This window comes from Camponotus floridanus, unplaced genomic scaffold (genome assembly GCF_003227725.1).
Source record: "Camponotus floridanus strain SB8 unplaced genomic scaffold, Cflo_v7.5 scaffold2, whole genome shotgun sequence".
NCBI classification, from domain to species: domain Eukaryota; kingdom Metazoa; phylum Arthropoda; class Insecta; order Hymenoptera; family Formicidae; genus Camponotus; species Camponotus floridanus.
This window is the reverse complement of record NW_020229325.1, coordinates 6,305,347-6,319,674: the sequence shown is the minus strand read 5'-3', so window position 1 is coordinate 6,319,674 and position 14,328 is coordinate 6,305,347. Positions and strand designations below refer to the sequence as shown.

The 14,328-nt window shown below is 29.6% G+C and overlaps 3 protein-coding genes across 4 annotated transcripts; 2 read left to right on the top strand and 1 right to left on the bottom strand.

The window, feature by feature from the left end:
* Window positions 1–605: 605 nt before the first annotated feature.
* Window positions 606–3,067, top strand: LOC105255443 (probable pyruvate dehydrogenase E1 component subunit alpha, mitochondrial). 2 transcript variants are annotated; one of them, XM_011264739.3, is made up of 6 exons: window positions 606–656; window positions 1,113–1,349; window positions 1,430–1,648; window positions 1,727–1,975; window positions 2,065–2,313; window positions 2,435–3,067. In XM_011264739.3, exons 1-6 carry the CDS (start codon window positions 606–608, stop codon window positions 2,618–2,620), a joined length of 1,191 nt encoding a protein of 396 aa, XP_011263041.1. In that variant the 3' UTR covers window positions 2,621–3,067. The 2 variants fall into 2 exon arrangements, with proteins under 2 accessions (XP_011263041.1, XP_011263049.1); XM_011264747.3 differs by lacking the exon at window positions 606–656 and adding an exon at window positions 703–845 and having other exon boundaries at window positions 2,435–2,620.
* Window positions 3,068–7,782: 4,715 nt separating this feature from the next.
* On the bottom strand, window positions 7,783–9,773 carry LOC112637756. Its single transcript, XM_025408135.1, has 2 exons — window positions 9,276–9,773; window positions 7,783–7,879 (listed from the first exon to the last, which is right to left on the bottom strand). The coding sequence occupies exons 1-2, from the start codon at window positions 9,758–9,760 to the stop codon at window positions 7,789–7,791; spliced, it is 576 nt and encodes a 191-aa protein (XP_025263920.1). The 5' UTR covers window positions 9,761–9,773; the 3' UTR covers window positions 7,783–7,788.
* A 1,454-nt stretch (window positions 9,774–11,227) lies between these two features.
* Window positions 11,228–14,328, top strand: LOC105255457 (receptor expression-enhancing protein 5). Its single transcript, XM_011264757.3, has 4 exons — window positions 11,228–11,471; window positions 11,920–12,152; window positions 12,229–12,364; window positions 12,479–14,328. Exons 1-4 carry the CDS (start codon window positions 11,345–11,347, stop codon window positions 12,523–12,525), a joined length of 543 nt encoding a protein of 180 aa, XP_011263059.1. The 5' UTR covers window positions 11,228–11,344; the 3' UTR covers window positions 12,526–14,328.

Sequence of the window (14,328 nt, the reverse complement as noted above, 5' to 3'; positions counted from 1 at the left end):
TAGATAGCTTATCTTTTTATTTTTTTTGCTATCCTCTTTCTTTCTTCAATGCTTGTAATACATGTACACGTGTCTCACTTCAATTATAAAAGGTGCAGCCGGTGAATCCCCGATGTCACGTGACCGTTCGCGCTATCAGTGACGAAGGGTTAAAAACAGTGATGAACGTTCGACTTGCAAAGCGGGTGAAAAATTCGTGAGGCGCTTGCAGGGCCCGCGACAAATGTCGTCTTACGTAATAAAAATTTTTTTCATTACACAACACGATAAATAGCCGTAACATGAGATAAAAAATGAATTATGTAATAAGACCTTATCCGTAAAGGATAGTCGAATAAAATTTTTTCGCGATGCATCCGCTGCATTCCATTGCTCGCGGAATCGTTCCTGTAAATAAACTATGCAAAGTGCGCCTCCTATGCTCGGTGTAACTTATGCCAATTCGTGCACCAGCTCAACCAGCTGTTTAGTTCACTGTCGAGCCTAGACCGTGTCAGGCGAAGGTAATTTCGGAGGACGAGCAACATCGACATAGCTTGACTCGATTGTGCGAGGCGCGAACTCTTTTTCTCCTACTCCAGGTCTGCCGTTTCCTCGAAAAGAAAATGATACCGAGCTGCATCAGGAACGTCGCCGCGCAATCGTCACGACGGAACGTAAGTTCGAGCACGCGAGTGACGAGCATCGTATGACCTCTAATTTTGCAATATCGCGCTTTACGTATCAAAGTCTCGTTATGAATCTCAGATTTGTTTTCTCCCTCACTTATACGACATACTATATTTTATGAGACTTCTTCTTTCCTCATTATTTCGCTCTCTTGCTAGTTTGGAAGCTGGAACGAGGTAATTATTTATATTCGAAATTCGATTGTGCTGCAGCTTTTTATAAATGGTGCTGCTATGTATTTTACAAATTGAGTTTCACGAATCAATTGACAATTGATGTTAACGAAAAAGTTCAGAATTTTTGGAACTTTTAAAAAATATCCTCACGCTAAATCACGACATATAATAAGTAAATTTCACATTGTCGCACGTGTCATTATGCTATTTTGTTATTTTCTTGCAAGCTGCAAGATTTAATAAACGTTGAATTAAATAAATTTCCAGATGGCTTCATTTTTCTTTAGCAAGAAAAGTAACTATGCCACTGAAGCCTCCTTCGAGACCAAACCTTACCGCCTGCACAAACTGAATCATGGACCATCCACTCAAGTTACAGTGACCCGGGATGATGCTATCGAATTATTTAAGAAACTACATACGATACGTCGTATAGAAACAGCTGCTGGCAACTTGTACAAGGAAAAGATTATTCGGGGTTTTTGTCATTTATATTCTGGACAAGTAAGGATTATCTTGTATTTTTCACATGTACTCATTTAAAATTACTTCAACTCTCTGTTGTACTTTTATGTCTTCTACAGGAAGCTTGCGCAGTTGGCATGAAAGCTGCAATGCGACCTCAAGATGCTGTAATTACGGCTTATCGTGCACATGGATGGACCTATTTGATGGGCATAGAACCATTTGGTGTTTTCGCAGAACTCACAGGTAGACAAGGTGGTAATGCCAAAGGCAAAGGTGGCTCGATGCATATGTATGCTAAAAATTTCTATGGAGGAAACGGTATTGTTGGGGCTCAGGTTAGCTATTGATTGTAAAATGAAATATAACACATATTATTAGTGCAAGTTTTTAAAGTTTTCTTCTTTGCATTATAGGTCCCACTGGGAGTTGGGATAGCCTTTGCACAAAAATATATTAACAATGGTGGGGTCTGCCTAGCATTGTATGGTGATGGTGCAGCCAATCAGGGACAAGTGTTTGAAGTCTATAACATGGCAAAACTGTGGGACGTACCCTGCATCTTTGTCTGCGAGAATAATGGATATGGGATGGGTACTAGTGTGGAACGCGCTGCTGCAAGCACGGATTATTACACCAGAGGCGATTATGTTCCTGGAATATGGGTATATTATATTTATTTTCTGAAAAAATTCTTTTTCTCATTTTATCTCGTCGATAAAATTTACTGTGTACTTTTAAATTCTTCATGCAGATAGACGGTATGGATGTATTAGCCGTGAGGGAAGCTACGAAATTCGCTATAGAACATTGTACATCTGGCAAAGGACCAATCATTATGGAAACCATGACATATAGGTATAGCGGACACAGCATGTCGGATCCTGGAACTAGCTATCGTACGCGAGAAGAGGTGCAGGAAGTCCGACAAACTCGAGATCCTCTGACCAGTTTCAAGGAAAGAATTCTGAATGCTAATCTCGTCACTGCGGATGAAATCAAAGTCAGTTAATATTTTTTATAGAGATTTCGCAGTTAAAAAATATATAACAGTTATTTAGAAATTTATTTGCTTATTAGTTTAATTGATTTAAGTAAATGTATACTGTCTTTTCCTGTTACAGACGATAGAAGGTGAAATCAGAAAATCAGTGGACGATGCCGTAAAGGCTGCCAAGAACGACAAGGAGATTCCACTGAGTGAACTCACTGCCGATATTTATACAACGTGTTTAGAAAATGAAATTCGAAATACGACTCCCTTTAATCCTCTATCACACGCCAGACTAGGACCAGCTGTGAATGCTTGAAATTGCTCAAGAATCGTCTCTTAAAATATTGTATATAATTTACAGTCACGTGCCACCTTTCAAGACGTTTAAATTAATTAGACTTACAAATATATTGCATAGAGATGTACATGTTGCGCACAATTCTTTAATTCGAAATGTATATTATTATTTTATCGAAAAACAGAATATTTATAAGATATATTAATTCAAATGCAATTTGCATCAATTTATTAATCTCAATATGCTTCATGATGTATACACACATTTTATGTTACATTTGTCAAAAAACTATATATTTTAAAAAATCCATATAATAATCGAATATAATTTAGGGGTTTAAATTTATCTGTTAATTATAATTTATTTCTAATACATAAATTATTACAAAGAGAAGATTCTTTATGATACGCGTAGGAGATTCAAATCATTTATTGATAAGAAAATAAACTTGTAAAAAAAAATGAAAATTTCTTTAGTTTTGTTTCATTTGGGTTTATATATGTTTGTTTATCAGAATTTAAAAAGATCTACGTGCTAGATTATTATTAATCATACAATTTTGCAAAATCTTTATACTGCACAATTTGCCGATGTAAAACGAACGCAGTCGAACAATTTCGAGAATTATAAAGAAAAAATAGAAGAATCGAATATGTGAATTGTCAACATTGAACGATGGCCATATCTCTTTCTAGTAACGGCCAGAAGTACTACAATCCGTGATTAATGCCGCACACGCACGGTTTTCTTGATCGAGCGAATCTTTCCGCGAGGAAAAAGATGATTCGGATCGTCGCTATGAAGGAATTTCTCGAGAAAGCGTTAATTTTATTACATTTATTTAATAAAAATTGTATTAATTTGATTACATTTATTCACAGTAAAAATCTTTTGTTTAAACAAATATATATTATTAATTCGCATTCGAGAAGAATAACCAATTTAATGACAATATGAATAAACAAATACGAAAGTATACATTTTTAAATATTAAAAATATGTTAATCTGTAACTTCTTTTTTCTCACAAAATTTATTATTGTTATTAATGAATTATTAATTCTTTCTTAGATATATTTACCCAAATATAAATCTATCCTACAATTATTGTGCAATATGAAATATGAACATTGTTTCAATAATATATTGATTATTAATAGATCCGAAAATTCATTTACAAACTGGTCGGATTTTCCTCATTTCCCTATTTTATTCTTTTGTCTTTCCATTGTATACGTTCGCTCTATATATATATATATATATATAATTTTTGTGACTTTTTATTTAAAAATTAATTTATAAATATTAGAGACGCAAGGAAATGCACACAGATATTTTGAATAATTATTGGTCAAAATAATAAAGATATAACTTAATTTTATAAAAAAGCTCGTAAATATTTATTAATGTAAATTACAGTAATAATGTATATATATATAATGTGTGTATATATATATATATATATATATATATATATATATATTATATATATACAGGGTCTACCAAAAGTGTGGAAACCCCTAAATATCTCGGAAAATATACGTTTTACAGAAAAGTGTTTCCAACAAAAGTTGTAGGGTTTAAGAAGATCTATATACTGATTCTATCAGTTTGACCTTGGATGGCGTCGTCAAGGTCAGGTCAAGGTCACATTGACTTTTTTAAATGACACCCCCTACATTTGATTGCATATTCTTATAGCTTAATTCAAGAGCTTTCCAAAACACTATAATAATGTTCATTTTTATTAAGTACTTTGCGAGTTATGAGGGTTGAAATAATTTCTTAATTTTACATAAACCATAAAATATCTAGTAAACCATTCATTTTTCGATTATCTTACCTTCATACTTTTATGTACAAAATAATGAAAGGAATCAATTGGTGTAAAGAAAACATACAGTTGTTTTTAAGAAAAAATATGGAATTGTTAATTGCAAATTACATATTTTTTCTTAGAAACAACTATGTGTTTTCTTTACACCAATTGATTCCTCTCATTAATTTGTACATAAAAGTATGAAGGTAAGATAATCGAAAAATGAATGGTTTACTAGATATTTTATGGTTTATGTAAAATTAAGAAATTATTTCAACCCTCATAACTCGCAAAGTACTTAATAAAAATGAACATTATTATAGTGTTTTGGAAAGCTCTTGAATTAAGCTATAAGAATATGCAATCAAATGTAGGGGGTGTCATTTAAAAAAGTCAATGTGACCTTGACCTGACCTTGACGACGCCATCCAAGGTCAAACTGATAGAATCAGTATATAGATCTTCTTAAACCCTACAACTTTTGTTGGAAACACTTTTCTGTAAAACGTATATTTTCCGAGATATTTAGGGGTTTCCACACTTTTGGTAGACCCTGTATATATTTTATATATATATATATATCATGTGTATATATATATATATATATATATTTTATATATATATATATATATATATATATATAATATGTATAATATTATATATAATATGTATATATAATACAATAATGTAAATTACAATAATGTTTTTGTCAACAGTTTTTTTATTAATAAAGAATATTTTAGACTTAAATAATCAATTATAAAAACAACAAAATGCTGTTTATCCTTTAAACATTTTACTTCTTTCTTATTTAAAATTTTCATTAAACCATAAATCCAAATTTTAAAAAAATCGTTATTTGTATCAATATTACAATTCACAAAACCGAAAGAGGTAAAAATTTATTAGCTACAACATTAAAGCTAAAACTAAGACAAAACGAAAATAATTTTTTTATTAATCATCGACAAAAATTGTTTATTATTCATTTGCATTTTTAAATCAGCGTTTCATGCACAAATTACTACAACAACATTATGATACTTCTGCAATTTTGTACTAAGTTCTTACAAAGTGCAATTCTCACTACAAAAGCTAGAAATTTCGCTATTATGTCTCATTTCAAACTCTCTTAGCCATAATATATCTGCTGTTTTATCATTATCTCAACCTGATGCACATGTAATATTATGTATTTTGGCGAATTCGTAAGCAAATTTTGATAATTTTAATAAAAAGCAAATTCTGCAAGAACAAGATTGCAATTGCTTATTTGTATTTGTAAACTGTAATATTAAAAACTGTTTCTTCTTCCAGATAAGAGAAGTACGTATGTGATGTTATATAGCTATCATATTGATATGCCTCTCCTAAAGAATAATAACGTTTCATTTGTCCTAAAATGATATTAGTAATTACGTGGATTTTTGCAATTTTTGTTATGGATGTTTTCTTTTCAGATAATTTTTTTGCCATATAGTCTTTTACTGCTGCTTCGACTTTTGATTTTTTTTTCAAAAATAGGGGAGTCCACCTCTTCGTTGCCCCAAGGCCTCCACACCTTTAAATTCGACCCTGTGCAATTCTTACTGCAAAAGGTGGAAATTTCGCAACTGTATCTCATTTCAAACTCTTTTAACCATATTATATCCGCTTGTTTAGTTATCTTCCAATCGAATAGAAATTTTTTGTCATTACTTACAGCATATTCGTAAGCAAATGTTGATAATTTTAATAAAAAGCAAGTTCTGCAAGAGCAAGACGATGGTTGATATGTATTTGTAAATTGTAATTTTAAAGATTCTAAATGCGATACTTCTTCTTGATATGAGAAGTCTGTACCACTTCCTCTTATTTTCTCATCATATTGATATTTCTCTCCTAAAGAATGACGACGTTGTATTTCATCACTTAAAGACCATATCCGATCAATTCCGTAGAATTCTGCAATTTTTCTTATGGATGTTTTCTTTCCAGTTAATTTCTTTTCCATATAGTCTTTTACCGCTGCTTCGAATATTGGTTTTTTTTTAAGGTATTCATCTTTATTTTCCAAAATTTTTATTTTTGTTTCTATCATATATTTTTCAATTCTATCTATATCTTTTATATCTTCCATAGATTTATTTTTATTGTAAATTTCGTTTACTATTGGTTCGATCTTATCCTTTATTATGAAATAATTTTCAATCGATTCTTTAAGTGTTCGTTTCATGTTACGTCGGACCATTACGAATTTACGGAAGAATTTACGGAAGAAAACTAAAATATGTACATATAGAAATAAAAAAAACATGCTAATTATGAACAAGCGAGTTGCCATATTACAAAACGAAGATTATATGATCACGATTTTTGCATTACGTTATTCAAATCTCTTGGCTATCGTATTTATAAAAATTAGATAATACATGATTTTTTTAATTACGTATAGGATATACATAAAACTTCAAATTGGTTTCAAATATTGCTAACGTAACTTTTTAAAGTGTTAAAAAATACACAGAGTAGAATGTAAAGTACTTACAGAAGATATCAAACAACAAATATATATTTTGAAAAAAGATTTCCTTCTTAATTAAAATCCCATGCGATATATACTCTTTATCTGATTGTATAAAAATGACGATTAAAGCAATAAAAAGACGATCGAATTTAAAACTGGCAGTAATGTCAGAATATTAAATAGAACATTATAAGCCGAGATACCTAATCACAATACGTTCTTCTCAAAGTATCCTTGATTTTTAACTAATGTCATCTATATCATCAGTTATTTGTACGAGTGTTTTTGATCAAGTTGTTGTTAAATTTTCGATCAGTATTTTACACGTGCATACATTTATTGACAAAAATAAATATGTATTTAAATGTTGCATATTATTTTATATAAATTTTGATTTAATACATTATAACAAATATATTTCTGATGGAATTTATAATTTGTACATATGTCATAGTAAACTACTTTTGTATATTATTATTTTATCAAAAACCACAGATCGGATATTTATAATATACATTAATTCAAATGTAATTTCTGTCAACATATTAATGTTTCATAACACATATTTTACATTACAATTATCAAAAAACAATATATATAAAAGAATCCATATAATTCATTAATTATTTAATAGAATATCATTTAAGGATTTAAATTTATCTGTCTTAACTATAATTTATTTCTAATATATAAATTATTACGAATGAAAGATTCTTTGTAGTATATAAGAGATTCGAGTCATTTATTAATAAGAAAATAAACTTGGAAAACAAATAAAAATGTCTGTATTAGTTTTGTTTCATTTGCGTTTATATATATTTATTTGGAATTTTACAAAATGTATATCCTAGATTCAGCTAGATTATTGTTTGTTCATCATATAATTCTGCATAATATATATACTGGACAATTTGCGGATGTAAAACGAACGCAGTCGAACAGTTTCGAGAACCCTAAAGAAAAAATGGAAGAATCAAATATGTAGATTTTTAACACCGAACGATGGCTATATTTCTTTCTAGTAACAGACAGATGTACTACAATTCGTAATTATCATCGCACACGCATAGTTTTGTTGACCGAGCGAATTTTTTCGTAAGAAAGAAGATGACTTGGATCGCTCGGATCGTCGTTGTGATCTCGTGAAAACATTAATTTTATTATATTTATTTAATAAAAATTGTATTAATTTTACATTTATTCACAGTAAAAATCTTTCGTAGAAACAAATATATATTATTAATTCACATTCGAGAAGAATCACCAATTTAATGGCAATATGAATAAACAGATACGAAAGCATACATTTTTAAATATTTAAATATGTTAATCTGTAACTTCTATTTTCTCATAACATTTGTTATTAATGAACTATTAATACTTTCTTAGAGTTATTTGCGCAAATGTAAATCTATTCTACATATATTATACAGTATGAATATTGGCCAATAATACATTGATTTATGAAATATTAAACAAAAAGGAAGAAATAATATATTATGAGTTATTGATATAGATAGATATGAATACAAAATATCTGTTAATATGCTCGAAAATTCGTTTACAAACTCATATAACTTTTTTGTTTTCCTTTTTGTTTTTTCCTCTTTTTCTTTCTCTTTGATGTATACATTTGTTCTATATAATTTTTCTAACCGTTTTTATTTAAAAATTTATTTATAAATATTAAAATGTAAGGAAATGCACAAAGATATTTCAACAATTATTGCGCAAAAATAATAAATATATTATAACTTAATTATTTATAATAGCTCGTAAACTTTTATGAATTATTTTTATTGAATTACAATAATAATGTCTTTTTCAAAACAATTTTCTTTTTATTAATATAAAAATTATCTTACATTTAGACTTAATTAATTCTTTATAAAAAAAGGTAAATGCTTTCTTCTTTTTAAACATTTTAGGTCATTTTTATGTAAATTTTTTTATTGAACCTAATATTAAATCTAATATTAAATTTTATTAAATAAATTTTATTAATTTTATAAACCTAATTTTTTTATTAAACCTAACCTCACCTAACCAATATCTAAATCAAATATTAAATCATATTAAACCAAATCTAAATTTTAAAAAATGTCTAGGTATTTGAATGAATATTTTATTACAGTTCAAAATCGAAAGAGATCAAAATTTATTGGCTACTACATAAAAACTAAGGCTATAAAAAAAATCGAAAATAATTTTTTTATTAAATAAAAATTGTATATTATTCACCTGAATTTTTAGATCAGCATTTTTTGCATAAATCAACGCAATAATATTATGACAGTATTGTAATACTTCTGCAATGTTTTGTACTAACAGCATGTGCAAATAACTTACAAATTGCAATTCTCAATGCAAAATTTGGAAATTTCGGATCTGTGCCTCATTTCAAACTCTTCGAGAAAACTCATATCCGCATGTTTAATTGTCGTCCAATATGGTGGACATTTTTTGGTATTACTTGCAGTAAATTCGTAAGCAGATGTTGATAATTTTAATAAAAAGCAAGTTCTACAACGGCAAGCTTGACCTGTACGTGTAAATTGTGACATTAAAGACTCTTTTAATATCTTTAAAAGCAATTCTTCTTGTTGATATGAGAAGATAACACCATTTGTTTTTGTCATATGATCATATTGATATTTCTCCCCTAACGTATAACGATTTTTTATTTCTCTTTGTAAAGTAGAGTAACCAATGTTGTGAATATCTGCAATTTTCTTTACGGATGTTTTCTTTCCAGATAATTTCCTTTCTATATAGTCTTTAACGGCTGCTTCGTATATTAATTTTTTTTCAATGTATTCATCTTTATTTTTCATAATTCTTATTTTTTTTTGTATCATACATTTTTCCGTACTATTTATATATTTTATATCTTCTATAGACTTAGTTTTATTGTAAATTTCTTTTATTATTGGTTCGAACTTATCCATCCATCTCAAATATTCTTCAATCTGTTTTTTAAATATATGTCGGTCCATTACGAATTTACGGAAGAAAACTAAAATATGTACATATAGAAATAAAAAAAAAACATGTTAATTATGAACAAACAAGTTGCAATATTACAAAACGAAGATTTCATGATCGCGCTTTTTGCAATACATTATTCAAATCTCTGGCCTATGATCGTATTTATAAAAATTAGATAATACATGATTTCTTTAATTATGTATATAGGATACATAATTCTTCAAAATGGTTTTAAATATTGCTAACTAATATTACTATTTAAAATATTAAAAAATATGCAAAGTAGAACGTAAAATACTTACGGAATAAATATCAAACAGCAAATATATATTTTGAGAAAAGATTTCTTTTTACACTTAAAATACTATGCGATGTGTACTTTATCTGATTGTACAAAAACGATGAGCAATATGGAAGTGACTGAATTTAAGACTGGTAGTTATGTTACAATAATATATAGGACATTATAAGCCGAGATCCCTAAACGCAATACATGCTATACGCTCTTCTCAAAGTGTCCTTGATTTTTAAGTGATGTCATCTATATCGTCGGTTATATGTACGAGTGTTTTTAATCAAATGTTAACCTTTCGATCAGTATCTCACACATGTATACATATTGACAAAAATAAAGATATATTTAAATGTTGGATTTTAGTTTATGTGAATTTCCATTTAAATTACATAATATAAAAAATATATTTTTACTGGAATTTATAATTTGTACATATGTCTTAGTAAATTACTTTTTATATATTATTATTTTATCGAAAAGCACAGATATTTAACATACATTACTTATACATGTAACATACATTAATTCAAATGCAATTTCTATCATGTTAATGTTTCATGATGTGTTTTAACACACATATTTTACATTATCAAAAAAACGATCTATATATTAAGAAAGAAATATGTAATCCATTCGATATATTTGGAAATTTAAATTTATCTTGATTATAATTTATTTCTAATATATAAATTATCACAAAGAGAAGATTCTTTATGGTACAGCTAGAAGATTCTAATTATTTATTAATAAGAAAATGAAAAAGAATCCTGTAAAAAGAATAAAAGTTTCTTTTTTTATTTTTTCACACATTTTTGTTTATATATATATATATATTGTTTATATATATATTTGTTCGTCAGAATTTAACAAATCTACATGCTGGATTATTGTTTATTGATCATACAATTTTTCCAAATCTATGTAACTACACAATTTGTAGACCGAACGCAATCGAAACGGTTTCGAGAACTCGAAAGTGGAAAATGGAGGAATCGAACGTGTCGATCGGTCGACATCGAACGACGGCCATGGCCATATCTCTCTCTAGTGACGAACAGGTGTACAATTCGTGATCAACGCCGCACACGCACGGATTTGTTGACCGAGAGAAACTCTTTCCGTAAGAAAAAAGAAGATGGCCCGGATCGTCGCCGTGAAGGAGTATCTCGAGAAGGCGTTGAAGGACGAGAGCAAGCCATGGGTAAAAATATTCGCTCTCGCTGAGGAGAAGACCGGCGTCGATCGACTATACATCTTTGTCGGTGAGTTGCTCCGTGAGGAGCAATTACAAAGGGTTTCCAGTCATTCCCATTGATCGGAGGCCGGCTTATACCTCGTACATTTAGATAATCGTTAACCGCTTACGCAAATGTCAATGCAATCTCGCGGCCTCCCCGCGAGTCGTTATCTTGCGGTATTCGTTACGCAATATTTTTTTCTCTCTTGTTTTTTTCTCGTTATTACGTCGCCTCGTATTTAGATGAGAACGCGCGCGCTTCGCATTCCTTCCGAAAATCCGCAACCTGTTGATCCTTGCCCGGGGATCATGGTGCGATCGCGTGGCAGACTGCTCTACATCTTACCTTGATACTTTATATTTGTATAAGAATATATTTCGGAGAATATATATGTATCTTTTTTTGAATATATATATTATACATGTTGGAGTAATTCTAGCAAGAATATATTGCACACACTTATATTATTTAGGCTCGTTGGTGCTGCTGGCCTTATACCTGGTATTTGGATTGGGACAACAGCTAGTATGTAATATAGTCGGTTTTGTTTACCCTGCGTACCAATCTATGAAGGCGCTGGAAAGCCCCAAGAAGGAGGACGATACAAAATGGCTTACTTATTGGGTCGTTTTCGCTGTGTTTGCTATAGTAGAGTTCTTCTCTGAATATATTGTCTGTTGGTTTCCCGTCTACTGGCTGTTCAAGGTATGAAACTTGAAAGATACTGCTTTTAAAGACACTGCCAATGACAAATGTTACAAATCTTATATTTATGACACAGTGTATATTTTACGTGTGGTTGATGGCACCAACCGAGTACAATGGTTCCTTGATTCTGTATCGCCGTATCATCCGTCCAAAGTTTATCCAGTATCAGCCTGGATTAGACAGATTATTGTCCAATGCACGTGATACAGGTAAGACTTAACAAAAATAATTCAATTCCTTTAAAAAAAAAGGAAAATGAACATCACGGCAGAGAATTATTCGTGTCTGATAAAAGTAGAAATAAACACATGTTATTATTATAGCAATTAAAACTGCTGCGGAAGCGTTGCTGACCAACAAGCAAGATTAACGGAGCTGCAAGTCAAGTAAATAGAAAGCCCATTTGTGTCTTTCCCTTTTTACTCATTCCTAGCAGAAGCAGCATGAATTTTGTGCTTTGCTGAGTATTATTGGGCGTTCTACATTATAAGAAATGCAAGGTGACGAGAAGAATGTCAAACATAAATTTCGTGTAATCAAATACAACAAGCGCTGTCCAAATGATCAGGAATGAATTTTTGTCCGAAATTACGAATAGCAGGTACGAAATATAAAAGAAGAAAAATCTAACCTAATCCTGCTTTGTAAAAGAAATCATTAATTATTGGAGTAATCATTAACAAAGTAATCAATGGTTTACTTCTCAGAGGAAGATGTTTTGTTCTTTTATGTTTCATAGTTATCAGCTATTTGTAACGTATAATCTTTTAGAATTACAAAGTAATATGATTCAGGAAAATTTCAGCATAGTCCGGAAATTGGCTGAATTTTGACTCATTCGAGACATCGCTTATAAAGTGATTTTTGAGTGAAATTGCAAATAAAATTTGGAATGTTCTTGTATAGTAGGATAGGATACCGTCGCGTGTTTTTGCCATTTACGTAATCATTGATAATATATGTATATGTAAGTGTACTGTATTCTTAGAATGTTTCACCAACGATTTCAATCATCTGATGATTTAACTGATTCCTCGTTTCTTTGTAGATTAATACGCGTGCGTACGCGCGTTTGTTACCACGCGAAATTCTCGATTATAAATCAAGCTTTTTAAAATCAATTTACTTTTTAAAATCAATTTTTATGTGATATTTATAAAAATTATAAGAATTATATTTATAAAATGTTGTATATCTTCCAAATATATACTCCAAATCTTAAATCATTTTACTTATATCTTTTAAATTATGCGATAAGATAAACTTTTATCTTAATCGAATGAAATATAAACTTTTCACTGTTTTGCATCTGTCACGAGAATCGAGCTCATCATATATGATGACACTGGTAACAAACGTATTAGCTCCATCTTATGTATTATAGTAATGTTAATTATCACGTGTGCCAGTAATTGCTTGGTTCTCTATCTTAAAATATTTGCCGTATCATTAGGTAAAATTCGATTAGATAAATTTCAAGTGTTGGTGAAATTAGCTAGTAGGTAAGTTTCTACGCACAATTGATAAAGAGCGAATGTTTGATTATTAAAAAATGGCAAAGATTTGAAGTATTAATCACAAATAATATTTAATGGTTTAGGGAAGTGGTACAATTTAATAAAAATATTTACATCAAATTTTTAATAAGAAATGTTGCCATTTAATTATTATGTATCTACCGTGGAAAAGCGAAACTTTTGCTGAATGAAGGAACCTGAACCTTTTAGTCAGTGAAGGTGAAAGCACATCTAGCTTAAATTTGTATCAAATAAGTAAGTAAAATGACATCGTACTGGCATCCGATTGTCTCTTCTCTTTTTTCTTAATTATATAATAATATTCTACGTACATTTTGAAATACAGAATTAAGCTTATGTGTATTGCTCAAATATAACCCGTCGTCTCGAATAATTTATTAGTTATTCTGTATTGTATATCTGGCAAGGTTGATGTTCCTCAATTATGAATCAAATATCCGTATCCTGTGAAAAATTAACAACAAATATTCTGTATCTTTCTTCAATTATTGTTAAAAACTCCTCGTATAGTGTTACCAGTTGTATAGTGTTGCCAGCACAGGAGAATATTAAGCAAAATTGTAAATTTAGAAATATTGACGGAAATTGTGCATAAATTGCCATTGACACGCATTAATAAATATCTTTTTATTTTA